The sequence below is a fragment of the Aquila chrysaetos genome, chromosome Z (assembly GCF_900496995.4).
Source record: "Aquila chrysaetos chrysaetos chromosome Z, bAquChr1.4, whole genome shotgun sequence".
NCBI classification, from domain to species: Eukaryota; Metazoa; Chordata; class Aves; order Accipitriformes; family Accipitridae; genus Aquila; species Aquila chrysaetos.
This window is the reverse complement of record NC_044030.1, coordinates 20,034,830-20,050,564: the sequence shown is the minus strand read 5'-3', so window position 1 is coordinate 20,050,564 and position 15,735 is coordinate 20,034,830. Positions and strand designations below refer to the sequence as shown.

Here is a 15,735-nt window from a genome sequence, read left to right as displayed (position 1 = left end):
ACCAAGCTGCCCGTCAGTGGGCCAGCACTTGATGTGACTTACAACAGACTCCAGGGTCTTGCAGTGTATGTTGCCTGCCAACAGCTCCTAGGAGCCAGTCTAGTAAATACAAACCAAAGCCCTTCTTCTTTCCTCAGGCCACATGCTTCCTCCTAGCCAAAAGGAGGAGGGATGGCACTGGTCCAGCTCTACCAGCAACTCTCCTTACGTTGGAGACACTAACAAGAATCAATCTGCAGGGTTTACACAGTTTTGCACTGTAGAACAGAAACTGAACCTTTGACTCCTGAAGATATCTATCTTCAGACAATACAATTCTCATTCTGAAGATGAAAGGGCTGCTAAGGTGCCATTGATTGTTTTGGAAATTATTTTCACCAAAGAATGCTGGTACCTCTCCCAGTCTGAATTAACTGCCTGCCAGGGCTGGAGCCAGGAGCGTTCCCCTAATAGCAGTACAATGATATTACTTCTTACTTCACTTACACCACAAATCACACAGCTTGATAGCTTGGAAGAGAGAAGTTGCTGGTACCCATATTTCATTTTAGTGTATATGAAGACATCCACTTCATCTGATTTGTAAGTACAATAGTAAGTGTGAATGCTCTGAGAAAAGTCGTGTTGGTCACATAGTATGTAACAGCCAGCTCCAGGCCTAAAGCCTGAAGGTGAAAACATAGATGAGGTACAGTTTCTTTCATGATATCAGGAAGCCTATATTGCTGGTTAACAACTTGTATTGGATTTTGTCATACCTTTTGAATAAACTCAGATTACTTAATAAACCTCTTCAGAGTAAGTAAAAGAATAATAAAAAGTGCTCTCTGCTGTACCTTGTTAGAGTGAGTATTACTTCCTTCATGAGTTTAACGTATTCACTGATGTGTTTTGGCACTGATTCTGCTATGTAACATAACAGCATTTTTCAAAATAGCACATTTAAACACCTTCCCCACTGCTTTCTTGTATAATATCTACCCTTCTTGCCCATACTGGCACTCTATTACGGTCACATTTGGCACAGAGGGGAGGTGGTATTTTATTTCAGCCAATCTAACACACCATGCTTGTTTTGTCTTGACATAAAAATATGGGGGTTTTTACCAAGTTCATAACAAAAAGGTGCTCCTCTGACTTATAAAATTTTTGGCATGATCAGTTTATTGAGCTGAGGATAAATCACATGGTCAGTATCATTCTTAGGCAAGAAATGCTCCAAGAAAAGGGCACTTTTGGGGTGTTTTCTAAAAACAGCCAGTCTCTGCTTCCACCCCATGGCTGGATCCCTTTATATGGGAACGTTTCACTTTTAGCAGTCAAGGGCTTCATGAGCTGCACTGTCCCACAAGGATGTGAACACTGGAGTGCTCCACGGATTTAAGATCTGAGTGGGAGTCAGTGAATAGTCTTGTGCCAAAGATGGACATGGACACAAAAAAACCCCCAATAGAACAAACTCAAAGGAGCTACTTGGTTTCTTTGATTAGTCAAGTTTAGCTGGAGGTCCTTACAGTAACTAGATAAGTCTTAGGTAGAAGGGAAACAAAATTTTCAAAGAATTAATTTTCCTGATCAACATCACTCTGGCTTTGCTTCCACTGAGATTTCAAGATGCTACCTGAATGACAGAAATGAGGAGGCATTTTTGCTACTGCTAGGCTGAAAAAAAAAAAATCACCATATTTGACCTTACACTAGCCACTTTCAGTAGACACTTCTGATTTTACTCTGGAGGCTTTTGGATCACGTGGTCTGACAACACACTACAGTTTTGATGCCCATGGCTCTCCAGCTGGATTTTATTTCTCTCATGGTTTGGCTGAAGGGTATGGGTGCATGTGTGTGTATTCATGCACACACATACACACACGTGTATGTGTGCGTGAGCATGCATGCATATGTACGTATGTGTGTTACATCCACTTCACGTTGCAGGTTTCGGTTTACAGGACAGCTGGTGGACGATTAGTCTGTCTGGAAGAAAAGTACGCCCACAAATATCACATGGAACTAGCTGGTTCTGGGCACTGATCCAGGCAGCCTCATTTAAAGAATCAAGATCATAGAAACCTTTGGCTGGAAAATTAAAAAAAGAAAGTATCAGCTTTCATTCTGGAGACCCACATTCAACTCTTTATGGAAAATATTTTCAGGAAATACCTGTTGACTGAGCCTTTCAGTTTAACCAAACCATATTGCTTTTGCAAATGAAAAAGAAAGAAAAGAAAGAAGCAAAAGAGTAAAAAATATATAAAAAGACTCTGCTTTTTGTCCCAGGGGTTGAATTAAATTAACTTCAAAAACTGAATCATTTTGTATTGTATGAGAGTACAGAGAAAACATCATGCTCTGTATTACGATATGCATTCTCAGCTAATTATTAACATCTTTACATACATACTATTATCAGCAAATTTCACTTTTTGGCTTTACTTCAAGTTCTGTTTAATGAGCATGTGTTATCTGACCAAGGCAATGGGCAGGAGGCATATCGTACTTGAGAATATGCTCTTTGTACTGCTCTGGACGAGGGGCCCAATTTTATTTCTGTTAAAGTCTATGCAAGTTTTGCCAAGAAGTGGAGTAAAGCTTAGGTAAGCCTAAAACCTTACAGACAAAACCTACAGCTCTTTTAAGCCACAGCTTCCAGTGAGGTCATTGCACTGATGCATCCATTGTCATCTAAACACTAACCCAGTCTTACCCTCAGTTATTTTCCACTGTGGGAAGAGTGACTGCTCTGAAAGCTCAGGAGCATTCTTCAAACACTCACATCAGATGTATTTTCAAGATTTTATTTGAGTATGAAAATAATTTTGTTTACTATCATCTTGAAATGGACTTTCATCTTGAAATGAACTTTCACATATTGTTGTTTCAAAATGATTTCCAAAAAGGCCAGGTAGTTGCTTAATACCTGGATTTAGATCTTAAGAGTTTTCATTTAAAGTGCATGCAAAAAAAATCTACATGGCTCAATTTGAATATGTATTTGCTCTACCCTTCTCAAAAGGTATGACAATACAGAAAAAGACTTAAGAACTGGTTTTGTCTTTGAAGTGTTAGCAGCAGACAATTTGTAAAAGAAAAGGATTTTTGCATTTAAAAATATTCCATGGTTTCTGTCATTGGCACATGATAGAGCTCTTCATTAAAGACCCATACAGTTTTAATATGATTCATATCCAATGGTTCATATAACCACAATAAGCTTTAGATCTCTTAATATGCCTGTTCCTAATGTTCTTTTTGTTAGAAGAGCAACCAAGTAGTGTTTCTTTTCTTGGCTGAGACAAATATCCCCTTTGCTTGCAGGAAATGAATGTGTATTTTCTGTACTTTGGAAAGTTTATGGAATATAAAAAAAAAGAGAGAGAGAGATGACTTTCTCCTTGCAGGCATGTGTTAGGCATTCCACAAACAAAACACTGTGTAATCAGGGCAGTGCTTGTCTTCCTGTGACACTTGAGTTTTCAGAAAAAGATTTATGTAAGTTATAAAAAGTTTTATGTAAGCAGTTAATATTTCTGAGCTTTTTTTGAACATTGCCTGTTCCATTCAACAACAGGGGTAATCCCTCCTCCCTAAGTTGAGAAACTATGAGACATGCAGTACGTGTATGTGGTCTCAAGGTCAGTTATAGCATTTACCAGATGATCAAGAGTCAGTCTTACAGAAAAAGAACAACACTGAGATTATTTTCTCAAGGCCAGGAGCATGAGGCAACTGCAGGGGGAACAACAATTTTAGCTCAAGCTACAGAACTGATCAGACTTGCATCAGCAGGCATTTAGGGACAGATGCTGGAAGCAGGTCAGTGTCCCCTGGGGAACTGTGGGCACACAACACCTCATAGGAGATGTGCGGCGCCTGATATGACTCATTGCATAAATGAGACAATTTTCTGATTCATATCTGGGAGCCTTCTGCTGGATTGTTCTCTCAAAGAGTGGTTGTGTTTCTGCTTTCACTCCTTCAAAATAAGAATAGTGTATTTCAAAATAACCTGATTTGTCCTTTTGCATCCTCCTCTTTCAGATGGAATTCTCATTTTCTCCATCTTTTTTACCACACAACATGTAATAATTAAAAAGAGCTTAACAACAAAAAGATCAAATACAACGAAAATGTCTTTTGAACCTATCTTTTACTGCAGATTCAACTCTGCTGCTTGGCATCTGTTAACCAAGTCCTGATTTGATATTATTTGAGCTGCAATTATTATTATTTTGAACAGCTGGTTAGTGTTCTCAGTGATCCTGCTCTCTTCTGTGTGTGTCTTCTGGGGACATATTTCTTTGTACTGCTGTAAACTGATCTAGTGTATGACTCTTTCACAGTGAGTTGTAGGAGAATTTGTCTACTTTTCCAGACATTAGGGGAAGCTGCAGGAAATCATGGGGAATATAAAAGAAAAGTGGGTGAATTAACTGCCTGTGAGCAAGTGGTCCAAACTTGGCCCATAGTAGCTCAGACCAGCTGGCAGGGCCAGGGAAAGCATTCAGCTGAAATGGTGAAATAAGTTTATGTCGGAATGGGGAAGTCCTGGGAGCAGCTTCCAGGCAAAGTGCAGATAAGATTTCCTTTTGGTCCTACAGTGAGCACACACCCCTGGGATATATATGGGAGCCCAGCTCTGTGGGGTGCTGGGGATCATCAATCTTGATTGATTTGAAGAAGTGGGATCTGGGCATCTTACAGAACAGAACCCACAGCACAAATACACATAAGTGGCAGAAATAAAATGTTTATTTTATACTACATATATTTTTTTTCCCACTGTGTTTATATTTTAATGTCTCACAAAGACAGCTTCTAACTTGTAAATAAAAAGGGATAAATAACATCCCCTGGATGTTCTTTGTAGAAGATACTGCATTTTTATCTATAAATATATTTTAATAAAACCTTGAAATTACAGTATATGTTATAGGTAGGTTTTAAAAATACCATATTTTGTACCAGTCATCATGTATCCTGTATTATATTTCTTATTTTACCACAGAACTCCTATTTTTGAGGCCACTCGCTGTTTACCACTGCTAAGTGCTAGTGTCAGGCTTTTTTTATAACTAACGCTATAGGTGTAAAACCTCGCTGAAGTATCTATGCCTTTGTTGCCTGAAGCGTATTTTATTTTAATGACTGTAGGTGTCAAGATTGCGCATTATCCTTGGATGCTTTTGCCCCTTTTAAAATATGCCTTTCTACAGCATTGAACATTGTCAAAAGGTACCGATGTAGCTGTGAAGCAGGTTGCTAATCTTTTTCTGTTTTGATTCATAACATACTGACATATAAAGAGGACTGTCCAAGGACGCATGTCCCAGAAGGCAACAACTACTCTTACTTCATGGATGCAGCTCAAAAGGAGAACAGATACTTAACAGAAAGCTTAAAAGAAGCCATGATGGCTACCTTCTCTTCAGAGTAAAATGGAGAAAGAAGTACTTGCAAACCATTAAGCTACTGCTTAAAATCCTTTTTTTTCTTCCTTCCATTTCCTCATTTCATCTGTAGCTTACCTTGTATGGGACTGACTTCAGGCTTTTTGGGCTCTGGCCTTTTCAAGTGCTTCGGTAGCATGTCATTCCCCTGGTGCCAATTTTTCAGGCATTGTGGCTCATGGATACTAATAGATTTTGTTCCATACTCACGGCCACATATGTAACAAATCACTGCTCGTGGCCGTCTTATCGCTTGTGCCTGCAAATAACAATTGTGAAGAAGAATAAATATTGGTTTTGACAACAATTTTCAATCAAAACAACTTTGGATGAAAACAATCATGTAGATTAAGACAGCAATTCATATCTGTGAAATCAGTGTAACTGTTTCTATCAGTTTGTTTTGTCTGCATTAAGTCTGAAGCTTGTAAGAGATATTGCCTCATTAACTGGCCTCCTGGAGCAGATAGGTTCCTTCTGCAGATACAGGGCTGAAAATCCATGTGTGTCACTTAATTAATACCTAGTGATGTAGGTTTTAGCTCTTTTATTTTCACACTATCAAGTTCATGGAAATGCTGAGTCTTCACGTGCAGAAACAACTACTCTGCTTGATCAGGTTGCTGCAGACGGCGTCCGTCTTAAATGTTGAGACCTTTTTTTTATCTACCAAAGAGAAGTAACATGGAAAAGAGCAACAAAAGCTTCCTCAGTTGAGCTGCTGATGTGTAGTGCAGTTGCAGAAACACCCCATCTTCAGGCAGAACACAGCTATAGTGCTGTGTCCAGCCTTAGCATCTCTTGTAAGTTGACAGTGGGGGCAGCTGTCACAACCGTGTCATTGTGGTCCCTAACCCTGTGTTAGCTCTGTCACAGATCAGTCAGCTGGTGGAATTCTTGGCCCTGAAGGATTAAAACCGATTTAGGATATTTCAGGATAGGAGGGCAAAATAGGAAGTGTTGCTTGTTTTTCCTGAAGGCCTCAGCGTGAGCTCTGCCAGTGACTGCAGCAAGGGCAGAACTGGACTCTAAGCAAGTCATTGTCTCTCCACTGCAGATCTGCTTTTGTTCGCAGAGAAAAACAGCTCAACAGAAGAAAAAAACCCTCAACCCCAAGCCCCACAAATACATATTCTAAGCTTGAAAAATATATAATTACTGTGGTATTGCAGATTATGGACTCGACTGTGTCCTTAGGCACATCCTGAGCTAGGCGTGGTGTCAGTACCAGTCCTGCTCCAGGAGTAGTGTAAAAACGTCCTGCAGAGACAGCACTTTGAGGCACACTGATGGGTCTCACAACTGCCAGCACTTCCTGCACTCCTGACTGTGGAATACTAGTAAGAGACGAGCTATTCCCTGCCCTCCTAAAGGTAGAGGGACAGCCATGCCAGACCAAACACAGGAAGCCTTTCTCATTCAAACAAGGGAGGTGGGGATTTCATTTTTTCCTCTGCTGCTGTGTAAGACAAAGCATAACCTGTTCCAGTATTTATGACTCCCTCTGTCAGCCCATCAGTGTATTCAAGAAATTCTGGGCAGCTCTTCTCGCATTTATGCTACAGTCTGAAAATGTCATTAGTGAACAATCTGCATAAGCTTTCTTTCCTCTATCACACATGTAAACTCAATTACATGAAGAAATACTACTCTACAAAGTGTATTTTTGCTGGGAAAAGTTGGACTTCATCTGGAAAGTTCTCACAGTGAATTGAAATACCACTTTTCCAAAGACAGTCTTTCCAAGGACATTTTCGTCCTCTTAACTTTCAAATGGAATTTTCTTAGCCATCTTTGATAACAAGGTATTATATATATATATATATTTATATATATACATACATATATATAAACTTCTCTTCCTATTCATAGCTGAATATAGCAACAGCTGTTTTAAGAATGGCCTCTAGTTTTTCATCATCAATTTTTGCATACTTCTTTACTTCAGCTCTTGAGCTAGACCTTGTCTGATTTGGAGATAAGACTCTGGGTCCAGATATGGAGTCTTTTGAAGGCAGTGTATGTTTCTTGGTAGGCTCTGGAGACCTTTAGATAAGGATACTATAGTCTAAACCCTTCAGGTCAGGGAACTCATTTCAGTGTGCATGCTTGTTACGGGTCTGCTTATAGCATTTTTAGAAATGGTTTTCTAAAAAAATGCTAGGTATAAAAACATTGGGAACACATATTCCTCTCTAGTTTTCATTAACTATGTTCCTGCCATTCATACAAATGAAAATCACGCTTACTTAGCCTGCAGTGTCACAATCATTGCCACTGTATGGGGCAGTATAACAAAAACAAATGCATAGCTTCAAGGGCACTTAAAGTCCTGATATAAGACAGGTGAAAAATCACTTAAAAATTAAATACTCCCAATAAATTTAAAGACACACAGAAATTCCATTGTTAAAATCAAATAGTTTTTTGTCTTAAAAATATTTCCCTAGTGAATGGAGATAATCTTTTATCGCTGACTGCTTTATTCAAATCCATTACACTTGTTCTAAAGTCATTGTGATGTCCTTCTACTGAACAGCTGCCAGAGACCTGCAAGACAGAAATTAGTGATCTCCATCCAGTGCAATCTGCACTTCCACAGTTCTGAGATGGTCTTTTTGGTAGTCTCACGTGAAAACCTAAAGACTGAATAAGCAGTACTGTGATCACTCCAGATCCTGACAGAGCATTTGTAGGTTGAGTTTGTATTGCAACTGAGCAAATCCAGGCCTCCAGCTAAATAGAGGATTCTTTTTTCCAAAGTTATCAATTGGGATTGATTCATAACTAAATCCTATTCAGTGAAAAAAATGTTTAAGAAATCTGTTCAAGTAGAAATGTCTCTGTTTTGTAACTTCCACAATTAAAAATGCTACAGAAACAATAGCAGAGACCAGAATTAATTAAAAGGAATCAGATCACTCTAAAGATGGAATTATTTTTTCCAGAAATGTAGTGAGTTTGAACCATCACCACACATCAAATTATATACACAAATCCTCTGCAAATATGCACATGTTAAAAAGCTGAAAAATAAAACCTGAAGGAGAATATCCTTACAATTGGTAGTAACATCTCTTTTATTGCTTAACTGTGGAATCTGAGGTATGATAAGCTTTATTTGGAATTTCTATTGATGATGATATTTATCCTTCATTTCTTTTTCTCTTCAGAGTGTGCCTACCCCAAATGTCACATCTGGAGGCCTGCAGTTTGAAACTAAACTATTTTTGGAATCACCACAATTTTCCAACCCAAACTACTCACAGGCCAGTGGCTAGGCTGTCTGCTCACTGCTTTGTTTTTCACTTTTAAAAAGGGTTGTAGGGAAGGTCTGTTCCTGAGGATATGTGTTGTTATAAAAATACCTACAAATACCTAACAGTGCAGTTAGGCTTTCCTTTGGTGTCTCAGTATTTTCTTTTTTCTCCAAGACTGCTAAGTATGTCTGTGTGACCATGAATGAAGTTATTTAGCTCAGAGGTCTATGCAACTATGTATTTTCAATAGACCTGACATTACTTGAGGTTAGCCCCAGGCTGCTGTTATGGTGTTACGTGAGGTCAAATCCTCCCATACTGCACAAAGCTTTTAATTTCTTCTTAAGCACACCCAATAAGACTGACTCCCAAACTCCCCTCCATAAATATTTATCATCCAGGACTGCACGCACCCTTGCCTTTCTTATTTGTTTAATTATCCATGTATTTTAATGGGAGGAGAGGAGGCCTCCTGCTCCAGGCCAGAGCTCTCGTCACAGGCTTGAATCACCCAAGGTACAGAGGTTCAGGATAAGATTGGTACAAATACTTAGCAAGAGCATCATGTTGTATGAAAACAGGCCTTTCCACACATTCCTCTCTGGAAAGTAAGAGGCATTTTGCATAAGGGACAGGGACAAGCTGTGGCATGGCTTTCATGACCATCCAAAGGTGCATTTCACAGCCTTCTGGAGTGCTTTCAGCCACTGCCCCGACACAACAGCAGACTCACGTTAGGACTGGTCATATGCCTGTGTATGAAGTTTCCTTGAACAGCAAGGTAATTCTGCCAGGTGATGCAGGTAGTTAAAGATTTTACTCCACTGGAAGCACTAGAATATCCCATTTTACTCCTGATGTGCTATCTTTTAAAAGAAATACATCAGTATAATGAACATGGCATCTGTGTAAAAGCAGAAAGGCAAGAAGTTCAATCATTCCCAATGATAATACTCAGTAAGTTCATTCAAACCATCCATTCACTGTCCAATCTCCTCTAACTTTCTATATTTGCAAATATACTTCTCAATATTCTCCTTAGATGCTCAAAACTGCTGCAACTGAGGCAAACAAAGATTATCATTGACTTCCTACCTTCATTAGAATTACACAGCATCTGAAGTTTTCATTTTACCAAGTGACTAGATGACTTTATGCTAGAGCAAGATACAACATCAACATTTTGTTGTTCCACAAGTGTTCAAGACTTATGCTGTGTTAAAATGTATTACAATACAGTAAAGGAAGATCACTGAAATCTTATTTTTAGGTAGTTAACTTGATAAGAAGAAAACAGCAGATGGCAGCACCAGATGCTAGTGACACGTCTGATAGGATTTTAGTATCAGTGTTATCTGCTGTCAAAAAAACTGTAACACATACCCACAGCAAGTCATTAATACTCACTTACATGTAGCAGACATTTTGGTCTATGAAAGAATAAAAAACACACCCTGCTCTAGTGCAAGTCTGAGTTTCAGTAGTTCCAGACATCAATTCCACTGTCTGGGCTATCACAGCAGAATCCAGAACAGAATTTCTGAGCTGATGTGATCCTTGAGAGTCTCTCAAGCACAGGCTGTTGTTTGTTTTACATAGCCAGACTTGATTAACTCAGATGTGTTCATGCATTCTGAAAGCAAGGGCAGTTAGTGGAAGAGATGGCTTATGGAGGCTGTTGAGTCTCCAGCTCTAAAGGCATTTAATGCTAAACTGAGTGTTTGTCAGTGATGATACTGGTCTAATTGATCCTGCACTTGCTAAGGGAGACAGAGCTCTAGGACAGACACATGCAGGCAAAAGTGCTTGCAGTTTTAAAGTTACAATGCCCTTCACATGGTGTACCACTAAATCAGTCAGATCTTTATTTTTAAAATGAGGAAAATCCAGCTTTTAAATTTAGGATATCTTTCATTGCATAAATTAATTTGACAGTAGCATTACAGTTCTTAAATACATTTATATAAGGGTTGGGGTTTTTTTCAGTTATTCCTTCCCTCTGATGTTTTGCTGAATCAGGACTTTAAACAGCTGCTTAAATAATTCACTGTCACAGTGAGCAGGTCTGTTAAGTGAGACATGGACTGCCCCAAAAGCTTTCCTGCCAGTACCAAAGCAGATTGCCATTTCACTCCACTGTTGGTATTTTTTAACAGAATTAATAAGCAGCTGAGTAACTGGTGAGATGAGCAAAATTAAAACCGCATGTTGGAAGAAGATGAAGACTGGAAAGGACACCCAGACCTTCTCCTTGTTCATAGTGAATCTGCAGTCCTTCTGTGAGCTTAGTGCTTTTCAACATCCTCCAATGTGTGGACCTTTCAAAACTTTCCACTGGAAGTGGAGACCCTCACACAGAGAATTTAAACCTATGGAAAAGAGGTTTTCTTTGACCACTTCTTAGGTGCAGTTTGCCAATCCTGAATAGCCCCTGGGATCCACAGGATATTTCTTTCACTATTTTCATTCCTATCTCTGCCTTTAATGCATACCTCTGTACAAAAGGACAGCTCTAAAAATAATAAAATAAAGGACCTCAGACAGGTAAAATCCATCATCCCTTCCTGAATGTCATCGTTAATAATAAAGTCCTTCAGAGTCAATTACAAACTGCAAGCTGTACAGCCTCATTAGTTCTGCTGCAGCTGATGAACTGTAACTGCTTGGAAGTAAATGAGGAAACCTGTCGTTCACACGGAAGGAAGAACAGATTCGAACACATTACATTCTGGCTCTGCAGAGCTCACAGAAGTAAAAAGTGGTAATAATGTTGTTGTTCAACAAGTCAGCAGATGTGACTGAATCCACACAGGGAGCAGATATGTTGTGCAAGAGGGCAAGATTTTTACAGAGTCACTCTCAATGCCAAACCACACTCTAAACTTGTTTTTTTATGACATTATAACTGTAGACATTCCCTCCTGCCCCCCGTTTTTTGCTAAACATACAGAATTCTGTGTGATGGACAAAACTCTTTGCTTCACACCCATGCCTTTCATTGAACAATCACCTTTACAGCAATGCCAGTTCTTTGGAAAATGGCAAAATGTAGTGTAACACAAGAAGAACATCTCCTTTCCTGTAGCTATAGATGCACCTGTGCAGCACTTAGAACTGTTTGTGGGTTATTTGAAATTTGCTAATAAAAGACCTGAGGAGTGGACCTAATTTGCCAATATCTATCAATTAGTGGCCTCAAACAGCATACTATAAAAATGCCTCACATTGTCTTTATTCTCATGTTTGTTAGGGTAGTGTTATTATCTCCATTTTATTCAGCAGCTGGAAAACTGAAATACAGCATGCTTTGACTTTTAAAACATTTTTAGAAATGCTTTGCATAGCATTGCATTCCTTTGATGACTGAGAAAGCTAAATCCCATTTTCAAAACTAATGTAGGCCACCAGGATTCCAACCCCCATTAAAAAAAAAAACAAAAAACCTTTTATTTTAGACACTGGGCCTAAATTTAGACATCTATCCTTTTACAAAAGTCCTGGCCAAAACACAGCTTTGCAGAAACAAATGCAGAAAAAATATGCCATTTTCCAAAACTTTGTGTAGCTTTTGGATAATGTGAATCAGCTTCTTTATTCTTGGATCTTGAATCAAATTCAGTGGAAAGAAATGTGCAGTCTTATTTATTTTGTTGTTATTATACTCTGAGTTGCTGCCTTTGAACATGCAGTCCTCGGTAAACTCATGTTCCATGCCAAGGCTATGAATAATGGTAAAAAATTAAAATCACTGGAGTGCTTACCGGATAACGAAATGCTGTATTTCTTGTTACCTAAATAAAAATACCTAATACCTGCTAAAACATATAACATTCAAAGCTTGCCTAAGGTGCTCAACAGAATTTCCTATGGAACTACAGCATGCAGTGCTCCCTTTTGGGGACATAATCCTCATAGGACCACAGAATATGACAACCCAACTACTCCCTTTCAACAGGAAACCCGAAAGAAATAGCGCACACTTGTCCTGGTTTCAGCTGGGATAGAGTTAACTGTCTTCCTAGTAGCTGGTACAGTGCTATGTTTTGAGTTCAGTATGAGAAGAATGTTGATAACACTGATGTTTTCAGTTGTTGCTAAGTAATATTTAGTCTAAGTCAAGGATTTTTCAGCTTCTCATGCCCAGCCAGCGAGAAAGCTGGAGGGGCACAAGAAGTTGGGACGGGACGCAGCCAGGGCAGCTGACCCAAACTGGCCAAAGGGGTATTCCATACCATGTGACGTCACATCTAGTGTATAAACTGGGGGGAGTGGGGGTGGGGGATCGCCACTCAGGGATTAACTGGGAGTCAGTCAGTGGGGGGTTAGCAATTGCACTGTGCATCATTTGTATATTCCAATCCTTTTATTATTACTGATGTCATTTTATTAGTGTTATCATTATCATTATTAGTTTCTTCTTTTCTGTTCTATTAAACTGTTCTTATCTCAACCCATGAGTTTTACGTCTTTTCCTGATTTTCTCCCCCATCCCACTGGTTGGGAGGCAAGTGAGTGTGCGGCTGCATGGTGCTTAGTTGCTGGCTGGGGTTAAACCACAACAACACTGTATTCCCCTTTCCTTTGCCTACTATTCAGCAGAGAAACATTTGCATGAAGCCAAAAGATCCTTCCGAAGGAGAGTGATTTTAAATTTGATGGGAACCCAGTCTCCCCTAGAGTGCCTAGCATCAAAATGCATCCACACCCTTTCACACAGCACGTGCTTAGCATTTTACCTTGTCTAATACAGCTGGTGCAGCCCCACTCTTTCCTTGATGGGTCTTTGAAGGATCATCATTTGCTGAGTCAGACCCAGAGCCTGGGCCTTTACCATATTTATGGGGGGCAGAGCTTGACACACCCACACTGCTGCCACCTCCTCTGCAACAATTTTAGTGCACGAGATGGTCAGGAAGGAAGGTTCAGCCACAGTTTCCACAGGGCAGGAGCTGGGCTTGAGCACTCTGATAAGCTGCCTCATTTTCAGTAAGCATACAGGAACCACCAGTAAGGACCTCAGGTTTCCTGGGCTCCACTCTTCTGAGATGCCTTGGTAGCTGATCATTTTCAATATGCCACTTCTCTAGGCACTGGGGTTCATGTATAGAAATAGACTGTGACCAAAATTCTCTGCCACAGATATAGCATACCCTGAAGCAAGGTCTTCTTGGTGGGATGACAGGCAGATTCAGTGGCGTCCAAGACATATTTGAAGAGTCTGACCGTTTTGACATTATTGCAGTACCTGGTCACCTTTTCTGGGATCCAACTTCTAGAGGTACTACTTTGGGCAAAATTCTGGGAAGATCTGACACTTTAGATGGTGAAACCTTCTCTGAAGGCAAGATGTTAGAGACACTAGCAGGTGCCTCTCCAGCACTTGGCAGAGCGTTACAGGCTTTGTTCACATTCTTTTTCTTGACATTTGTTTCCATGAAGGGTACAACATTTCAAGATACTTCTCTCTCTCCTACACATAAAGGGCTTGGGAAAGTCTGTTATTCAGCATGATGCTCCATCTTCTTAATCCAGTTTCATGGGCTGGAATATACCAGGGATTTCAAAGCTGGAAAACTGCACCTATTGGGCATTTCAGTAGGGAAACAGGGTTTCTGTGTATTTTCGTTTTGCCTTTTGGTCTTACATGTTCCTGAAACAAATTAAATCAGTACATATTAATAAGCACCATCTCTCTGGTTAAGATTACCAACCAGTGGTTTACCACAAGGATCAGTTTACCTTACTACTCTGTTATATTTTTAAATAACAGGCAAATAACATAAAATATATCCTACTCCTAATGATCAGCTGAACAATGTAAATCTGAAATTCTAGTCCCAGAGGGTGTAAAGTCATGAAGGACATGAAAAAAAGATGGGTTTGCACAAACTGAAGCTGCTGAAATGCATGGGGTTTTAAGTATAATCAATATGCTTTATTTTCAATTATTGACAGAACTGGTATTTCTGACACAGTCTTTAATTTCTAAGCCATTTATGTTGATAGTTAAACAAAATTTCCCTGTCTGAAGAGAAATGAAAATAAGTCCCTTAGTAGAAGGATGTTAATGTCCAATCTCCAAAGGGACAGTCAGCAAGGAAAACGTTCCCAGTCTGTAGGTTGAAGGAAATTATTAGGCCTCTTTACTCAGCACTTGTGAGGTGGTACCTCAAATTCTTTGAGCAGTCTTGATTCTCCCAGTACAGAAGAGAGATTAATAAAATGGAGCAAGTTTATCAATAAGGGCTACAGAGATGCTTTGAGTGTTGAAGCACATGCCACATGAGGAGAAGCTAAGGTCACTGTGTTTGTTTAGTCTAAAGAAGACAGTGCTAAACATATTTCAGTTTTTCAATTTGCAGTCTATCACAGTATACAAACAACATTGTGTTGTATCACTTAAATGTTCATTTCTCACACAGACAATCTTTTGTGCTGGCTCTCCAAGGATCGGAAAATAAAATTCAGACTGTAAGCATGTTACGGCAGATGCTATGGTTTAGTGCAAGAATACAGAATAACCAGCAGGCTAGCTTTAGTTATAAGCAAGCAAGAGGTTGCATAGACAGGTGACTGCCAAAGACAGCAAGGTCACCATTATCTACTTCATCTATAATAGAAGAAACAGCTGATTATTGCTTATTTTTCCTCCAAGGATAAGGTCAAGGCATTATGGCCACTGCTCTGGGGTTGGCAGCTCTTCCTTTGACTTAAGAGTCACCTTGCCCTTACCGAATATTCCAAACTTTACCTTAATCTTGCCAAACTTTTAGGGGGTTCCTAACTCCCAAACTTATGTACCCAGAGATCCCACTGACTCATCTCAGGTCACTTTCTCTGCTGCCACCAACCAACCTGGATTTGCTCTGAACTGCTCTTTTGTCATGTCACCCTGGGAGACTTTGCTCCCACTCAACAGCCTTTTCATCCTTATCACACCCACCTCTGAACCCAGGGGCTGAGTTCTACTACACCCACGGGCAAGGACACAGTTTTGTCATTACCCTTGAGATGACAAACTTAAA

The 15,735-nt window shown here is 39.6% G+C and overlaps 1 protein-coding gene and 1 long non-coding RNA gene across 2 annotated transcripts; one reads left to right on the top strand and one right to left on the bottom strand.

Moving 5' to 3' along the window:
- Positions 1–1,927: 1,927 nt before the first annotated feature.
- On the bottom strand, positions 1,928–14,145 carry LOC121232676 (zinc finger protein 474). Its single transcript, XM_041120862.1, has 4 exons — positions 13,964–14,145; positions 13,447–13,600; positions 5,529–5,709; positions 1,928–2,079 (listed from the first exon to the last, which is right to left on the bottom strand). The coding sequence occupies exons 1-4, from the start codon at positions 14,143–14,145 to the stop codon at positions 1,928–1,930; spliced, it is 669 nt and encodes a 222-aa protein (XP_040976796.1).
- LOC121232706 lies at positions 7,140–10,851 on the top strand. The gene is made up of 2 exons (XR_005931641.1): positions 7,140–7,255; positions 8,624–10,851. It is a non-coding gene; the product is annotated as an uncharacterized LOC121232706 (long non-coding RNA).
- Positions 14,146–15,735: the final 1,590 nt, after the last annotated feature.